At 34.1% G+C, this 17,462-nt stretch overlaps 1 protein-coding gene across 5 annotated transcripts in view; it reads left to right on the forward strand.

Moving 5' to 3' along the window:
- Positions 1 to 17,462, forward strand: part of clocka (clock circadian regulator a) — a 78,434-nt gene that overhangs the window by 33,297 nt on the left and 27,675 nt on the right. For all 5 annotated transcript variants that reach the window (XM_051874118.1, XM_051874119.1, XM_051874115.1 and 2 more), the window contains 6 exons: positions 3,775 to 3,836; positions 4,554 to 4,787; positions 5,725 to 5,817; positions 15,093 to 15,152; positions 15,622 to 15,770; positions 17,281 to 17,372. In XM_051874118.1, the coding sequence (XP_051730078.1) occupies positions 5,798 to 5,817; positions 15,093 to 15,152; positions 15,622 to 15,770; positions 17,281 to 17,372 (321 nt within the window). In that variant the 5' untranslated portion in view covers positions 3,775 to 3,836; positions 4,554 to 4,787; positions 5,725 to 5,797. The remainder of the gene's footprint in view (positions 1 to 3,774; positions 3,837 to 4,553; positions 4,788 to 5,724; positions 5,818 to 15,092; positions 15,153 to 15,621; positions 15,771 to 17,280; positions 17,373 to 17,462) is intronic.

Genomic DNA, 17,462 nt, shown 5'->3' on the forward strand with positions numbered 1-17,462 from the left:
CCAATTCTAATAGAAATTCCAAGTCTTTCATTTTAAGTTTTTGTCTTTCTTCATTTACATTTATTGTAATTTAGGATTCTGTTAGTTTGCGTCTGGTTGTGTTTCTTGTTTGTGGTTGTTTGTGTCGGCTTTCTCTTTCTTTGTCCTAAATGTTACAGAAGTGGCTGAATTGGGTCTGAGCTGAGTTGGTATGTCGTTTATTTTCTTTGTGTGTGTTGTCTGGGTCAGTAGTCACATGTAGTGATCAGTAGGGGGACATAGCTGGTGTGCAGCGTGGCGTGACCGGAGCTCCAGACCTGCATGTGACAAGACACTCATAGTAAAAATTGAGATTTCCATTAATACCAGTGTTAACCATCATTAGCACACTTGTTTTCATCTGGTCACCACATCTCCGAGCACAATGGACCATAGTGTATTATATCGATCGTCATGAGTCAGTGTGTCTCTACTGCGTCTGTGCATTTCAGCTAATTTAACTCAGCTATTCAACTAAATAAACTTCCTTCCCAGAGGTTTCTTTGTTGTTATTCCAGCTTTATAGAATTTGATGAGGCTTATATACAAACCATTCAAATGCAATTAGTAAATTTATATCTAGATATCTTTATTTACATTTTTGGTGTAAATGTTGTTTGACATTTGTTTATGATATTACCCTTGATCCTATTTTGGAAGCTGGATTTAATAGGCAGTTGGGCCATTCTTCGTTTGTAGTGGCAAGTGGTGTCCCTCTACTTTGTAACAGTTTAAATAAACTTTAAATACCAATATAAAGTGTTTGCATATTTGTATTCTGTAGGGTTTAAACAATTTGTGCACTTTTAAAAGTTGAATTGTTGTTTGAAAATAGTTGGAGAGATTTTACTCTTTAACAAAATCTGCATGTTCCCACCAAACATCGAAGAGTTATCCTGGGATGTAATTGCCAAAATATAACATTTTTAACATAAATAAAGTGGTTATATTGTGAATATAGATTTTATTTAACATGTACAATTAAATGAAAATGTTTTTAAAAATATATGTAAATTATTATATTTTAAGAAAAAGTTCACACATTTATATCTTTTGTGATATTAAAATGGACGTTGTTCCTTTGAGAAAAAGGGGAATTCTATTTGGACTAGTTTGAGTATAATGGAGTTCATTCTTTCTTATTAATCTTTTATAAATTTTTCAAATTTTTGGACAGTTTCATCATGTTTTAGAGTCTGTGATGTTACCAGTGTGGTGCACAAGTATTTGACTAAAATTTTAATTCTATTTTACTGAATATCATACATGACACAACACAATTTAAATACATAGCAATACATTTTATTATAAAAAAAAAGCCTTTTTTTCAAATTCTGTCTCACCGCTCCAATTGAAGAATGACCCAGTTGTGTGTAATTTTTTTTGAGCTCATAAGAATCTGTGGGTGCGTTTAGGTATGCGTGTCCGTTCTGCTTCATTTGTGGATGTCATACAAAAACGAACCAGCGTCAGAACTGTTGCTCAAACTGTGTGGTAGCTGATAAGTCACGCTAACTTCTAGCATTACGCCAACCTCTTTGCTGTTATCTTTTTTTATAGACCATTGAAATGCCCATAAAGTACAAGCTTGTAAACAAGAACAACCAACTGTTTCTGGCAGAAGGACAAAGACAGTAAAGTGTTCAATCATTAGGCTGTGTTTTATGAGTGCTAATGAGCTAAGGTGTTGTGTGACTGACAGAAGGCAAAAAACAAATAGCTTTATGTGAGTTTTAACAGTGTCTTGGTCTGGGAGCTTTAGGGATGCTTTCACACTAGAGAAGACCTGTGTCTGTTTGACGTCAGAGATTTTCATTTGGTTGGTGTGAAAGTGTTTTCTGAAGTTTGGTGAGCACTAGCAAATCATAAAGGTGGTCTGAGGTTTATGGGAAGCAATATTTTATTTTATTTTATTTTTTATATTATATTATTTTTATTTTATTATTTTCACTGTCCTTTCGATGCTTTGTATTACATTTTATTTGTATTGTCTAATTATTTGTATTTTGTTAATTGTCAATTATTTTTTTTTATGTTTTATCTTAACTTTTTTCTGTACAGTAACCATCTTGGCCAGGACATTCTTGTAAAAACATATTTTAAAAGCTTCTTAATAATAATAATAATAATAATAATAATAGTAATATGCAGAGTTGTTAACTAGTTACAGTCGTTAATAGCTGCTGCAGTTGTTCTTAGCGTTGGTACAGACATATCACCCAAATAATTTGGACCCAAATTATTCAGTGTAAAAAGAAACCTACAGGGGAAATAGGATGAAATCAAACTCTGGTTTGGACTAGACAATCAAACCATGCATAAAAACAGCCTAAATGTTAAGTATTTGTGGGCATTAGCCAGTAGACAATATACAGTCTGTGAACTGATGTATTCTGATAGTAGTAATCTTGATAAGAATACGCACTTTGACCCACTTTTTTTCATGATCCCAATACTTATTAAAGGACAGAACTGGGTCAAAGCGGCTACTTTTGTTTGTGAAGTTGTGTAAATTGTTATATGAACATCACATGCTTTTTTTTTTTTTGATAAAAATTGATAAAGCTTGATAAAAATTATGATGAAAAGAACAAGATGCTGTTGTCTCTATTCAGAAGTTGCCCATTGATCTCTGTAGTCTGCCTGTTCAAGACATGGAAACTTAATATAAATGATGTGAAGGCAATACCGCACTACCACCGCTATATATAGACTGCCCTCAGGGGTGTGTGCCTTTATGACACATGCACTTCCCTGGACACTGGACACGTCTTGCACATAGACTGTAAAAAAAGATCTTGCAGCTTGTCAGGGTACTACAACTTCATCATGTCTCACCCAGCTTACTCTTACGGCTTCTTTCCTGCTGGGTGATTTCCAGTAGAGAACCAATGCCTGTTCTTATTTTACCAGAGTTGTATGAAAGGAGGCATTCATACATTTTATTATTTAATCGAATTATTTTGTTCTATTTTATATTTTATTTTATTTTTTCACAATTTTATTTTCATGCAAACACCAAAAGCAAAAATTTTAAAAGAAAACAAACTTTACAAACCTATATGCATTTCTTTCTTCTGTGGAACCCAAAATAAGAGATTTTGAATTTTTCCCCCCTCATATAATGAAAGTAAATGTAAATTATTTCTAGGTGAACTATCTATTTTTTTTGTAATACCCGGCTAGTTATTACAGTACACATCGGACTGCAGTTAACTGGTGATGACAGTGAATTTTGTATGTTCTTATGAACGTTTGAACTTTAGCCCTGGTTTTACAGTATTGAATGTTTGTCTTTGGTGGAGAAAGACTTGCCAAGTCATCTATCAGGCTTGGCAGTACGTCACAACATCTGTGGCCTTGTAAAAATATCCTGCAGTATTTGGCTGAATAGTTCATATTGGGATGGACAGAACTGTTAGTCCAGGGATGAAATGTTAAATGTCAGTTAAGCCATGATTTTGGGCAGTGATTATGCTTTTTTCCCCTCTGCATTGCAGAATGTTTACCATGCTGATAGGTTAACTTCAAGGTCATGACTCTTCCCAGGCTTACTGGGTCTGATTGATGTTTTTATCTTGAAACCTGAATGCCTAGTTTTATGAATTCATATGTTTTTATTTCATTTTATTTTGGTTATAAACTCCTTAGCACCAGTTATGCTAATATGTTATTAGTTTCTCTAATGTAATTGAAGTTGTTTTCTCAGGAGCCTGCAGTTTATGTGACTAATTTCTGTTTGTGTTTGTGTTTCAGATTTAAGAGCAGATTTATAGGGGTTCAGGAGCGTTGCTGCTATTACAGAAATAATGATATGAGTGAGTTTATATCTTCCCAAATTATTTCATAAATTACAATTCAGTTGTCTTTAAAATCACTACATAATTTAGTTATACTTACATATTTATTCACAAGGGAACGATTTACAATTACATTTTTTATTTCATGTCTGGACAATTATTTCATATGACATATATTTTCTTAAAGGGTTAGTTCACCCAAAAAATGAAAATCTAGTCATTAATTACTCATCCTCATGTCGTTCCAAACCCATAAGACCCTTCATTCATCTTCGGAACACAAATTAAGATATTTTTGATGCAATCCGAGAGGTATTTGACTCCTCCATAGACAGCAATATAATCAACACTTTCAAGGTTCAGAAAGCAGAGAAGATATTGTTGAATAAAGTCATTATTTTTATTTTTTGTTTTTGTGCACAAAAAGTATTCACGCTGCTTTATAAAATTAAGGTTGAACCACTGCAGTCACGTTGACTGTTTTGGACGAGTCATATACCTCTCGGATTTCCTCAAAAAGATCTTAATTTGTGTTCTGAAGAAGAAACGAAGGTCTTAAGGGTGTGGAACGACGTAATTAATGACAGAATTTTCATTTTGGGGTGAACTAACCCTTTAAAATAAGCATAATTTCTCCTAAGCCTAAAATGATTAAAGGAATATGTGTTGAACATGCTACTTTCATTACATATAAAATGTGTGATCATAATGCAGATTGTTTCTGTTTTTTCTCAGGAGGGGGTTAGTGCTAACATGTGGTGCCTCCAGTCTTGCACCCGACTGAAAGCACATACACCCCACAGGGACCCACAGCAGGCTGTTCTACCTTGACCTCAGAATCCTCCGATTGACCCTGCACACAAAAACATTCATATTTACACGCACCTTCTGTCTTGCCCACCGATTGTCCTCATCCTACATCCTGTGGCAAGCTTTTCTCTTCCTTCCTTAGAGCAAGCAGGGCTGGAGGTAAGTTTGCTTTTGAATGAATTATTGAATTGTGTTTATTCCACATGGGTCATGGTTGCATTTTAATTAAATAATTTAGCCGGTGCTTTTATCCAAAATGACTTACAAATGAGGAAAAATGCAAGCAATTCATCTTACAAGAGATGGCAATATTGTAACCACTGTAGTGCAAAATAAGGATGTCAAAAGTACCAGTAGTGTATTAGTAAAACAAAAAAGTATTAGTAAAAAAAAAACAAAAAACATGAATGGCATAGTAAAACAAAATACTGTCATTCTTTCTGCTGTAAACAGTATATAAACAGTCATTTTGTCTTATGTTAAAGTCGGCATAGAAAGGAAGCTGTCATCTTTTCTTCGCTATTGTGACGTATATCAGAGTGAAATGACTTCTCAAACAAGAAAAAATGTTGAAAGGGACTTTATGTCCTGGAATTGATTGGATCATTGGGTGGTTGTGTTTGCTATTGCTGTGATGTCATGTGAGTGACAGGTTGCCCCGCCCTCATGCCAGCAAATACGTCACCAGAGAAGAGATGTTGCTGCAAGTGGGAGGGGAATTTAAAAAAAAAATGACGTGCATGGATAAATTATTTCATAAAAAAATAAGAATTGTCAATTTTGTTTTCATGGTGAATTTAACAGATGGAACAACTAAATAGATATTATGTTTTTTTTATTATTATTATTATTTTAAATGTTTTCTAATTAATTCTGAAACTGTTATGCTGTTAGATACCTGAAAAATATTAAGCATTATCTACTTTGTCTTTATTCTATTTTTTTTTTCTTGACTGCCGAATGTTTGGTATCATGACAGCCCTAATACAACAGTAGAAGTGTAAAAGTAGAGAAGATTTAAGCCTGTTAAATAAACACATTTAAATTGTATTAAATAAATGTTTTTTGTTGTTGTTGTTGTCATTTTGTTGCCCAGGCTAATGTACAAATGTCTACCTCACGCTTAAAGATCCTCTCTCTACAACTGCGACCCTGAACACACTACAAAAATGACCTCCAGCATAGACCGGTAAGTCCTTGGTCGACCCTAAACCATCCTTTGAAGAATCGATTCCCTTAACAATAGTCAAAATCTCCAGCATATATCAGAAAAGCACAGTACAACAATAAAATGGCTGATAAACATCTCCATTATTATCAGTCAGTTGGTTTGTTAAATGATATTCAGAGTTCATTTGAAACCAAGGCAGTTCCTGTCCTGCATCTTTTGCCTGACACCGTAACCATGGTTACAGTTACGGTGCAGCAGAGACGAAGCACTCATATTAAACAATCTTAATATCTATGTTCATAAACAGCTTTCCTTCCCTCTAACATGCAAATGTAACACACCCATGGCCGGTTGCTATAGAGACAACAGTGAATGGAATGACATTAAACATGCCCACTCTGGCTGGCCTCGATGCGCCTGGCTTTTTTCTAACTGGTTGGGCCTGTTGAGTGACAGTGAGATGGGCCATTGTGTGGCAGCAGTGTGGAATTTTTCAGGCTAATCTCTGGATTACCGCCACGCTGAATAGAGCAGCAGCTCCATTTTCTTCTCTCAAAGGTTTCCAGGTGAAGTAACTGGAGATGGCACCTACGGTCAAAAACAGGGACTTAAAACCATCACCATATGGTGCTTGCACAATCTGTATTTTCTTACCTTATTCAGTGAATCATTATCTTTTGAAGAGTCATAAATCCTCTCATCTCTCAGACATGCGTGAGCTGTAAGTGGCCCTTCACACAGGACATGTTCTTGCCTTCAAACACATCTAGACAGAACACAGGGGGATTTCAGATGCATTTTACAGTCATTTTAACTTTACAAATTTTGCTCACGGTTTTTGTTGATTGATTTGAGTGAAAAAAAAAAAAGTCAGCATGTGAGAATGAAGCTCCACACCTCATAGAATGAGAAATGAGAAGTGCCTGTTTTTCTTTTCCCATTTTTTTTTTTTTTATCTAAAATATTTTTGTATATTTGTTATTCTTGTAATTTAACAATTTTGAATATTTGATGTTATTATCAATACTAGTGTCTACAGTCAAACCTAATTTTATTCAGACACCTTGAATATTTCATTCATTATGACAGTTTATTCACTGTAGTTTAAAAAAAATGGTAATAAAATATGACAAGATCTCAGAGTTAAACTGTCAGAAAAATTCATCTTAAGTGAGGTCAAAGTGTCTGAATAATTTTTGGTTCCAAATTTTTATCAATTTTACTGGTAGTCCACTGTATGAAGAATATTTGGGTATAATATGTCACAGTTTACTTTATTTTGCTATCCTCACTTACATAAATGAACTATAGTGTCCTGCATCCACTAGTAAAAAAATTATATCTAGTGTCTGAATAATTTTTGGTTTGACTATATATTACATGCATTGCATGTATTATAATATCAGTGTATTAATAACATTGTATAAGCTGCTTAAGGAAATAATTACATATTAAATATTTATTTAGTAGTTTTAGTTTATCATAATGTAGAAATTACAAATTTATTATACACATATTATTAATTATTTAGCTAATATTTTATATGTAGCCAGATAATTAACACAATAAATGTGCTGTTTGCTTTTTATTTTGTAACTCTGGAGAAAACAAGCATTTTTATATACCAGATTTCATGCGTTTTATAATCTATATGTCCAATATACTGGATATTAAATATTATATGATTCCACACCATCAGAAAATTTGAATTTTGCTATTTAATATGTAGCAGTTAACATTATTCATTATATAATATAAAAACATACCCTATTGGAACTCTTAATTCTTTTTTTAATTATGGGAAATCTTTAATTTACATAATAGTACATAGTACAGTAGTACAGTAGTGCAATTTGTTTAATTTTTTTTTTAATTGAACGAGTCACGTGCGAAGGGTTTTTGTTTAAGAATTTTTTTTAAAGAGTTTTTAATTAACTTTTTATAATGTGGTAAGCTGTTACATACTCATATTCGCCCTTCCTGAAGTGATGGGACTGGTCTTACCTGCTGCACAGTTAAGCCAAAGTGAAACTACCAAGCCCTTGAAGTGCAAACGGTAACATTTAGACTTCACCACACAGTGACATCTATCATGATTGCCTTTGTTAATATCTACACATTTGAACCTCTATGACTTTGGGACATGTCACAGTTTGTTAGTCACGGTTCTCTGGTTTTTAGCTGTCGTTAATTCTCAAGTTCTCACATCTCATGTTATAGAGTTTATGTCAGGCTTATGTTTTAAAATATGCTAAAATGTAAATACGCGCATAAGTGGGGCAAGTAAAATAATATCAGTAAAGCAGCACATGTCAGATTAAATTGAACTAAAAACCTAAAACTTAGTCTCAGCATTACTTGTTAAACATCCAGCAGGCTCTTTGCTGTACATTCCAGTATTATGAAGTTATCAAACATCTTTTCTTGTTGTTACAACCAAATTTGTTCAGACATTGTTCTTTGGGATGTCTGATGTAGTTAATGATGTTTTGAATTGTCATACCTTATATTTTTCTCCCACACACATATTTGACACTTTCCGAACACCGTCTGACAGAAACTTGGGTGAAACCCAGTCTACAACTTCTTGAGTAATTGTGATTGTCAAAACTGGCAAATGTTAGTTTTAAGTATTGTAATGTTTGCCAGGTCAAGCAATAAGACTTCAATGTTGCGACTTGAGTTCAACTCAGGAGTGTCAAGTCCACATATCTGATATCCACTGATAAACATTTAATTGAGCAAATCTAGGTCAAATGTGTGTTGAACAGTTCTGGGCTGCTTTAAAAACTCTTGAATAAAAGTTACAATTAGGGTGAATACAGATGAAGTGGAACACTTAAGCTTTATTGAGAATTATGTGTACATTACTTACATAATTTATTGCTTAATTTATTCCTGTGATGGCAAAGCAGCCATTACTCCACTTTTCAGTGTCACATGATCCTCCAGAAATCATTCTAATATGCTGATTTTGTGCTTATTATTATCAATGTTGAACAGTTGTGATGCTTTATATTTTTTGAAACTGAAGCATTTTTTTCAGGATTGTTTGTTGAATATAAAATTCAAAAGAACAGCATTTAGGTGTTTTTTTTTTAACAGCGTAAATACATTTAATGATCCCTTGGTGAATTGGTGGGTTTTTTTTTTTTTTTTTTTTTTTTTTTTTTTTTGGGATAAACTATTCAATTAAATTTATCCTACATTGCCATTTGGATCTTATTTTGAAAAACAATGGCCAATCAGGAAGTCTACTTTATTTGTTCAACACTGCTGAAATATGTTTTCCTTTTGGCTTCTAGCTCAAATATTGGCTCTTCATATTTGCCAATGCCAGTAATTGATACCTTTTGGTAAACATGCAGCACTATAAGATATACTTATATATCTTCCTCGACCCTTAGCAAAATTAACATTTGATAATAAACATTCATGGATAATTGACTCTTCGCAAAGATGCTTAGTGACTGTTGCTACTTCTGACAAGCCATGGTGCTCTCACGCCACACATCATGTTCTCACGCAGTGAAAAATACATCGCAGAGCAAAGAGGACACTGACAACGCACCGACAGACAAAACAAAGGAGGTTACTTTTGGTATGAAACTAAGTTTAAGCTTTCAAATTTTGACTTTTTTTTTTTTTTTTTAAGAAATTCAAGTAATACCGTCTTGTTCTTTAATGTGTTGTAGCAGATCGCTGTAACGCCTCAGTTCAAGCGGCATATAAACTGTTCATCTCATAGTTATAACATGAAATAGACATGAATGAACATCAGAAGGTATGTTTTCAGATACATTTTTTCAAGTTCAAGTCCACTGACATTTGTTTGGCAGACAAAATGGTGGATACGACGTTATGGTTAGTCAGATCGCCTGTCAATCAAACTCCCGGCGAAGGGTAAATCCAGGACATGTTGCACCTCTGTGTATGCTTTGTGATCAGTACTGTGCTTTGAAACTAGATCTTTGGCATCGGTTGACATCTTTATTGCATTGTTGTGGTCAACTGTTGGTGTTTGCTTTACAGGAGTCAGGAAGATAGCGGACTAGTGACTAAAACAGTCACTCTGTCTCTCACGACACAAACACTATTAAAGTTAATGATCAGCCATCCACATCCTCTATGTGCGTGTGTTGGAGAGAGAATGGTGAAATGTTAATACACAAGCACTGCATTGTTTTTGTAGTATAAATGTAGGTCATCACATTTTTCTACTTCTAATTGTTCAAATTAGCTCAGTTTCAGTATACTTAAATGAGACGCATGTTCAAAACAAGTCGTTTGTAAAGCAGTCAGATAGATTGTGAGAAAAAAAATGTCACACTATGAGCGTGCAGTGACTAATGGACTTGTTTGTGTCTTCGAAACAATTACAGCTCTCCTCTCACTTTAATGTGTGTGAGTGTGTGTCTTGTGTCACTTTGTGGAGGGTCTTTTAGATGCAGCAACTTTAAGCCTAAAGACAGGTGTGGAATGGGGTCATTCAGTCATGAGCCGATACACAATCTCTAATGCTGGCAGTGTGTCACGCACGAGGCTGTAGTGGCAGACGCAATGACACATTTGGAAGCAAATGATGAAGGTGGGGTGTGTGGCTTAAAATGCAACCGAAGCATTTAAATGCAATTCATACATGATGTGATGGTATTACGACTCCAAGGCTGGAAAACGTACTAAATGCATGTTATGTTCAATAAATATGTGTCCTCTTTTCTGTTTGTGATGGATGAATGAATTAATTGATACCTGTATTTTAGTATACTCCTAAAAGTTTACTTAAGCATATACAGTATATGCATTTAACATATACAGTCTTTCTCTTCTAGCAAAACGCACAAAAAATATCGATGACTCATCTTGCACTAATGGGCGTGTCCTGATTAGCAGTAGAAAGTAGCCAATCATGGTTTGTAACTAGCTATGATGTACACTAAAGTTCAAAAGTTTGGGGTCAGTTAGGTTTTTTTTTTTAAGAAATTAATACTTTCATCCATCAGACACATTAAATTGATCAAAAGTGACAAAGTCATTTATATGTTACAAAAGATGTCTATTTTAGATAAATTTGGTTCTTTTGAACTTTCAACATTAAATAATCCTGAAAACACAACTGTTTTCAACATTGATACTAATAAGAAATGTTTCTTGAGCAGCAAATCAGTATATTAGAATGATTTCTGAAGGATCATGTGACACTGAAGACTGAATGGCTGCTGAAAATTCAGCTTTGCCATTTTTTTTTAAGAGAGATTAATACTTTCATTCATCAAGGACACATTAAATTGATCAAAGGTAACAATAAAGACATTTATAATGTTACAAAAGATGTCTATTTTAAATAAATTCTGTTCTTTTGAACTTTCAATATCAAGTAATCCTGAAAACAACTGTTTTCAACATTGATACTAATAAGAAATGTTTCTTGAGCAGCAAATCAGCATATTAGAATGATTTCTGAAGGATCATGTGACACTGAAGATGAGTAATGAAAATTCAGCTTTACCATCACAGGAATTAAATGCATTTTAAATTATATTTAAATAGAAAACAGTTATTTACTATATATTTTTTATGAAAATAAATGCAGCTTTAATGAGCATAAGATAATTTTTTCAAAAACATTAAAAAATCTTACTGACACTAAACTTCTGAACAGTAGTGGAAACTAAAATGTAGTGGCTATATTTAAAAAAAAAAAAAAAAAAATCAACACAGGAAATATTTTACTCGTCAAGCTATTTTATGGGCTTTTTTACACTAATTACTCGTTTAGTTTTTCTGTGTTCACAATGTAAACTGAAATTATTTGGCTATTTTTGACTCTTTTCTTATTAATTGTCCTGTTTAAATTTTCTTAGCCAATCTTACCTCTTCGTATTGTATGCGGCCACCATTTTGAGCAGATGGCTTTGTATTCACAGAGCAGATATAAATATCTTTTTGTTTGGCAGCCAAATCAGTTGACGTCAGTGTATTTTTAAACTCGCTAATAGGTGTTAGACATTTTCATTATTTTTTTAACTTTATTTTCTGTTTCCTGTAAAACTGCGTATTGCATCTGTATTCTAAATTGAAAATGCAGTTTTCATATGCAGAAATAATATTGACCATATAATGTGGCATTATTAGAGCAGTGGGTGCTTTCTTACTCAAACACACAGTCACACACCCACAACCATTGATGCAAATGGACTGGGGCAAACTCTGGGTCGTTTATGTAAAAATGTTGGTAATGGACACCCAGTGGCAGAGCAAAATGCACATTGGTTTATTTACCCAGCCAGTTGTTTGCACTCATTTTTCTTGTAACTTTGCAAATACACACTAATATAGTTCACAAAAACCGCTAATTCACTTGTGTACACGCACCACTCTATCTACACACAATAAATGAAAGGTCATTGTGATCTCTGCAGTTCCAGAGACAGACACATATTTGAACACCCTGTGCAAAAGACCAATTATCTCAAGGCTAAAAAAGACAGAGTGGCTGTCATGTCATGTTGAGATGAACTTAAAAAGATCATACAGAAACTGTCATTTACTCACTCAACTTCTTGTCTTCCTAAACCCATACAACTTTCTTTGGATCTGAGAAGCTGCTATGACATCAGTCATGAATTCAGGACCATTACAAACTGTTCTCAGATCCTCTGCCATGACCAGCTGGTCTCGCTTTCTGTCTTGTGCTCACAAAGCAGCTGAGTCAGAGAACACTGGGTATCTAAATATACAGTACACTGACACACACACACACACAGCGCCCCTAAAGACCTTTATATCCGCCTCTCACTGCCACCTCCACTGCTGACCTACTGCCTGCCTGTTTAATCAATGATTTATTGCCTGACCTGATTATGATGAAATAATGTGGGGCCTTAAAAGAAATGGCTTGGACATTTTCTTGGTTTGGTCGTTTTTATAACTTGCTCACTCATTTACTCAACCTCATGTCGTTCCAAACCTGTATGATTGTTTTTCTTCGCTAAAAAAACACAAAAGACATGTTGAAGATTGTTCAGTACACTCTTTTCCATGCAGTTACAATGAATGGGGACAGAAAGGACATCAAAATAGCAATTCAAGCTTCAACAATATTTGATTCTGGGAATTGATTGTTCTTTTGTGTTGGATCTTTTCAATGAATCTGTGCAGTTCACAAAACCATTCTGAATGATTTATTCACAAATTCTTTTGTTCTGACTCAGCGATTCAGTTCTAGCAGTTAAAGGGATAGTTCACCTAAAAATGAAAATTCTGTTATCATTTACTCACCTTTATCCTTAGATTTTTGTTGATCTTGGAAGCACAAATTAAGATATTTTTAATAAAACATGGTAGATTTCTGTCCCTCCATTGAAAGGCCATTCCACCAAAACATCAAAAAGTTCATAAAATCTAATGTGCCCTATGAATTAACGTTGATCAGTGTTTATATGTGAATAAAATTTAAATAAAATCTGTTCATCATATAAGTGATCATTTCCCTTCAGAAGACTTTGATTAAACCACTCAATTCATATGGATTAGTTTTACAATGTTTTTATGAACATTTTGAAGCATGAAAGTTTTGGTCGTATGGGTTTAGAAAAACATGAGTAATTGATGACAGAATATTCATTTTTGGGTGAACATTGAACAATGAATAATAGCCGCATTTCCACCGCAGGAACTTTCCCCAGGAACTAGGGACTTTGGTGGTACTCTGTGTGTTTCGACCGCAGGGACCAGGGTCTAAATGAAATTCCGGGTAAAAATTTCCCCCTCAGAAAGTCCCTGCTCGCGAAGTAGCACCTTTTCAAACTTCAGGAACTTTCAGGGGTGGGACTTGGGCAGTGAGCATGCTGATTGGTTGAGTTCACACAGCATTGTGATTGGTTGACTCCATTTTATTTCAACCACCATTTTTAAAAGTCTGTTGCGGAGTTTAAAAATTACGACCTTTGGACTGACAATGAGATTTAGGCTTTATTAACACTAGAACCGCCATGGGGTAAAATTTACCCATGGCTGTTTTTTAAAATGTACATAAACAGATTTTCAATAAAATATCCAAGTCTCCCAGTCATTGACTTTCACTAAAATTGTGTTATTTACAATGCCCTGTTGTTAAAAATTGTTTAGATAAAACCAGATTAAAAAAAAATGGGCCATTTATACCTAAAACTGCCAGCAGGTCAAATTTACCCCTATATAATTCCTTTATTTTCACGCTGTGTTTGAGCAACGTGTAGGCTTACTGTAAACAGTCACACAACGCACATTCAAATGAAGATGTTTTAGCCTACAAATGTTTAAACTCTGGATTAATTATTCATTTTTGTTTTGCCATTTTTATCGTGTATTGTTTGCTACTGTGTTACTATTTAGGGCTATTCAAGTCTGCCTGTTTCCTGAAAAAAATATTTCAGATCTATGATGTAATTAATAAAACAATTTTTAATAATTACCCTAAGTTTATTGGTGGTGTTCTCTTATTCAAATCATAAATTATATAACTAAACAAATGAATAATTAATTAGGTGAAACTGTGCGCTTGAATTTGTCATTGCATCATAGATCCTATGCAGTGTGGTGAATTATTATTGCCCTTTATTGTCTATTTAGGGTATTTTAGTAATTTAAATAACATTGGTTATCTTAATATGTGATTAATGGCATTTTTTTAATAATATTACAGTACCCAAATATGTATTTATTTCCTTCTAATTCTCGTTGTCATCGCAGGCTGGTTTAGCCTATATTCACCAAAAGTGATTAGTGTAGCCTGCTTAAAATAGCATAAAACAACAGGACAAAAACATAGTTGATGACTAAAAATAATCATTTTATGACTCTTGACATAACTTTGAAGACAGTGGCATAATACAGTGACATAAGAAATTTTTTAGCCATATCAAAACAGTAATCATGTGCATGGGTTAATTTTACCCGCTGGCGGTTTAAAGTAGACAACGACCCCGGCTGTTGTAGTGTTAAACTTATATGCGGAGGACGAAATCCAGCGGGAACTGGAAAGTAGCGTGCAGTCCTACATCACTGGATTAATCTTCACGGTACGTTAGACCACGATGGAAACGCAGACAGAAACAGGTCTGGGGGAAAAAATGTTCCTGGGACAAATTGTTCCGGGTGATTTCAGTGGAAACGCGGCTGATTTCAATTTCAGTCTGTTTCTCACACAAATCTATTATATGAAGCTGTCTTTGATTGGCTGGGCATACAGCTAGGTAGAGCTCACATTGGTCAAGCTGGTCTAACCGCTTTTACTATTGGTCTCTTTTCAGGGATGACAGCAGTATCTTTGATGGGTTGATGGAAGAAGATGAGAAGGACAAAGCAAAAAGGTGATCAGACAAAGAAAACATGATTATGCTCAAAGGGAATTTCTTTCTCTTACCCAAGACAAACTTCTATTATGACCCAACACCTCATTCCATTATCTCATGCAAGAGTGGTTTAAACATGATTCATTACACTAGAGGTTTGTGTAGACAAGTCCTTTTTCATGGTTGTATATCTAAAGTGGTTTTGCACCAAGAATAGAAACTTAAGTGTGACCTAGTTATAACAGTTTAAACATGAGTGCACATATTCACCCTCATCTTCTATATACAACCACAGAACCGTAAAATGGTTTCTCTCAGCATCGCAAGATTTTTCTCAGATTACAGTGTGTCATTATCACTTTTAGGAGTAAATTTAAGATAACTGTGACTTTGAAAATGTCTGAAATGCCAGTGAAATTATGTTATCTTAAAGTTAACGGTTGATTTCCACTGTGGAATTTTCCACCTCATGTTTTTCCACCTACAGAGTATCTAGGAACAAGTCGGAGAAGAAGAGGCGAGACCAGTTCAATGTGCTCATCAAGGAACTGGGCACCATGTTGCCGGGCAACACCCGCAAGATGGACAAGTCAACCATCCTACAGAAGAGCATCGACTTCCTGCGCAAGCACAAAGGTTACTCTTGTGCCATACCAATTATTAGTAACCATATATTATTAGATCGCAATTTGTCATGTTTTAGACCAGTTTGAAAATGAAAATCAACTTAATATTTTCTTCTACTGAAAAGAAGAAAAAAAAAACTACAGAAAACAATTTTCATATTTTCAATCCATAATGTATCCAACAATGTATCTCTGTAATTGTTTAGTTGACTTAAGTTGATCTCACAAGCCAGACTATTTACTATCGATGTATTCTGGCCAAGAACCACCCACTTAGACAGGAAGGAGCCGTCTGATGACATGTAAAACCTCCACCACAGTTTGTTTTTCTCACTCAACATATAGGAGTAGATATTTCTGATATAGACGTATTGATAGACTGGATACAACAAATAGTCTGCTTACAACAAATTCAAGTATTAGTGCAGCAATCAAAGCAAAAGTCTGAACAGACACCACCAAAGAGATTAGTCCTCTAAAATATTTTAGTTGCTACTATCTTCCTCAAATGGATGGATTGCTTTTGGTATCATTTTCATGGATGATACAGTTTTTGAAAGTTTAAAATAACAATAAAAATTGTCATTATAAAAAAGTGAACTCCTGAAATAATAGCATATAATTAGTATCCTTAGGTAAGATCTATTTTTAAAAGTTTAATTAAAATGGTTTAATTGTCATTGTGGTGATTTGTTTTTGTCTTATCTTTATTGTTGCTGAAATAAATAGTGTGTGTGTGTGTGTGTGTGTTGTCATGCACAGAGATTGAACAGTTTGGTGCAATGCTGAAATAAAATAAAATAAAAAATAAATAAAATAATATATATTAAAAAATAAGTGATAAGATTAATAAGATAAAAATGAAAATGGTATGCACCCTTAAAGGGTTAGTTCACCCAAAAATGAAATTTCTGTCATTAATTACTCACCCTCATGTCGTTCCACACCCATAAGACCTTCGTTCATCTTCGAAACACAAATTAAAATATTTTTGATAAAATCCAATGGCTCAGTGAGGCCTCCATTGCCAGCAAGATAATTAACACTTTCAAATGCCCAGAAAGCTACTAAAGACCTATTTAAAACAGTTCATGTGACTACAGTGGTTCAACCTTAATGTTATGAAGCGACGAGAATACTTTTTGTGCGCCAAAATGACTTTATTTAACAATATCTAGTGATGGGCGATTTCAAAACACTGTTTTGAAGCTTTACGGATCTTTTGTTTCGAATCAGTGGTTCAGAGCATGTATCAAACTGACTAAACTCATATTTTAAAATGCAAAAAAAAAATCTACATTTAAAATAACTAATACATTTTCAAAACTATAAAAACCCTGTTTTAGGGTGCTAATATTGATAAGTACATAATTATGTTCTTTGAGTTTATTCTGTTATATATAAAGTAAACATTTTATAATTAATCAGACATTAACCTGATGAAATAAAGCTTGTATATTTTAGTTCATCTTCCTGTATTTGAAACTGAACCCTTGTTGTTTGTATTGTCTTACCATCAGAAATTGCTGCGCAGTCTGAGTCAAGTGAAATCCGTCAGGACTGGAAGCCGCCATTCCTTAGCAATGAGGAGTTCACACAGCTGATGCTGGAGGTGAGGACTTTCTCTCTCATACACACACACACTTGCCTAAAGCCCCTACTCATGTGTATTCATTCAGTAAACACTAAAATGACAGAATTA

This window comes from Ctenopharyngodon idella, chromosome 20 (genome assembly GCF_019924925.1).
Source record: "Ctenopharyngodon idella isolate HZGC_01 chromosome 20, HZGC01, whole genome shotgun sequence".
Classification (NCBI taxonomy): Eukaryota; Metazoa; Chordata; class Actinopteri; order Cypriniformes; family Xenocyprididae; genus Ctenopharyngodon; species Ctenopharyngodon idella.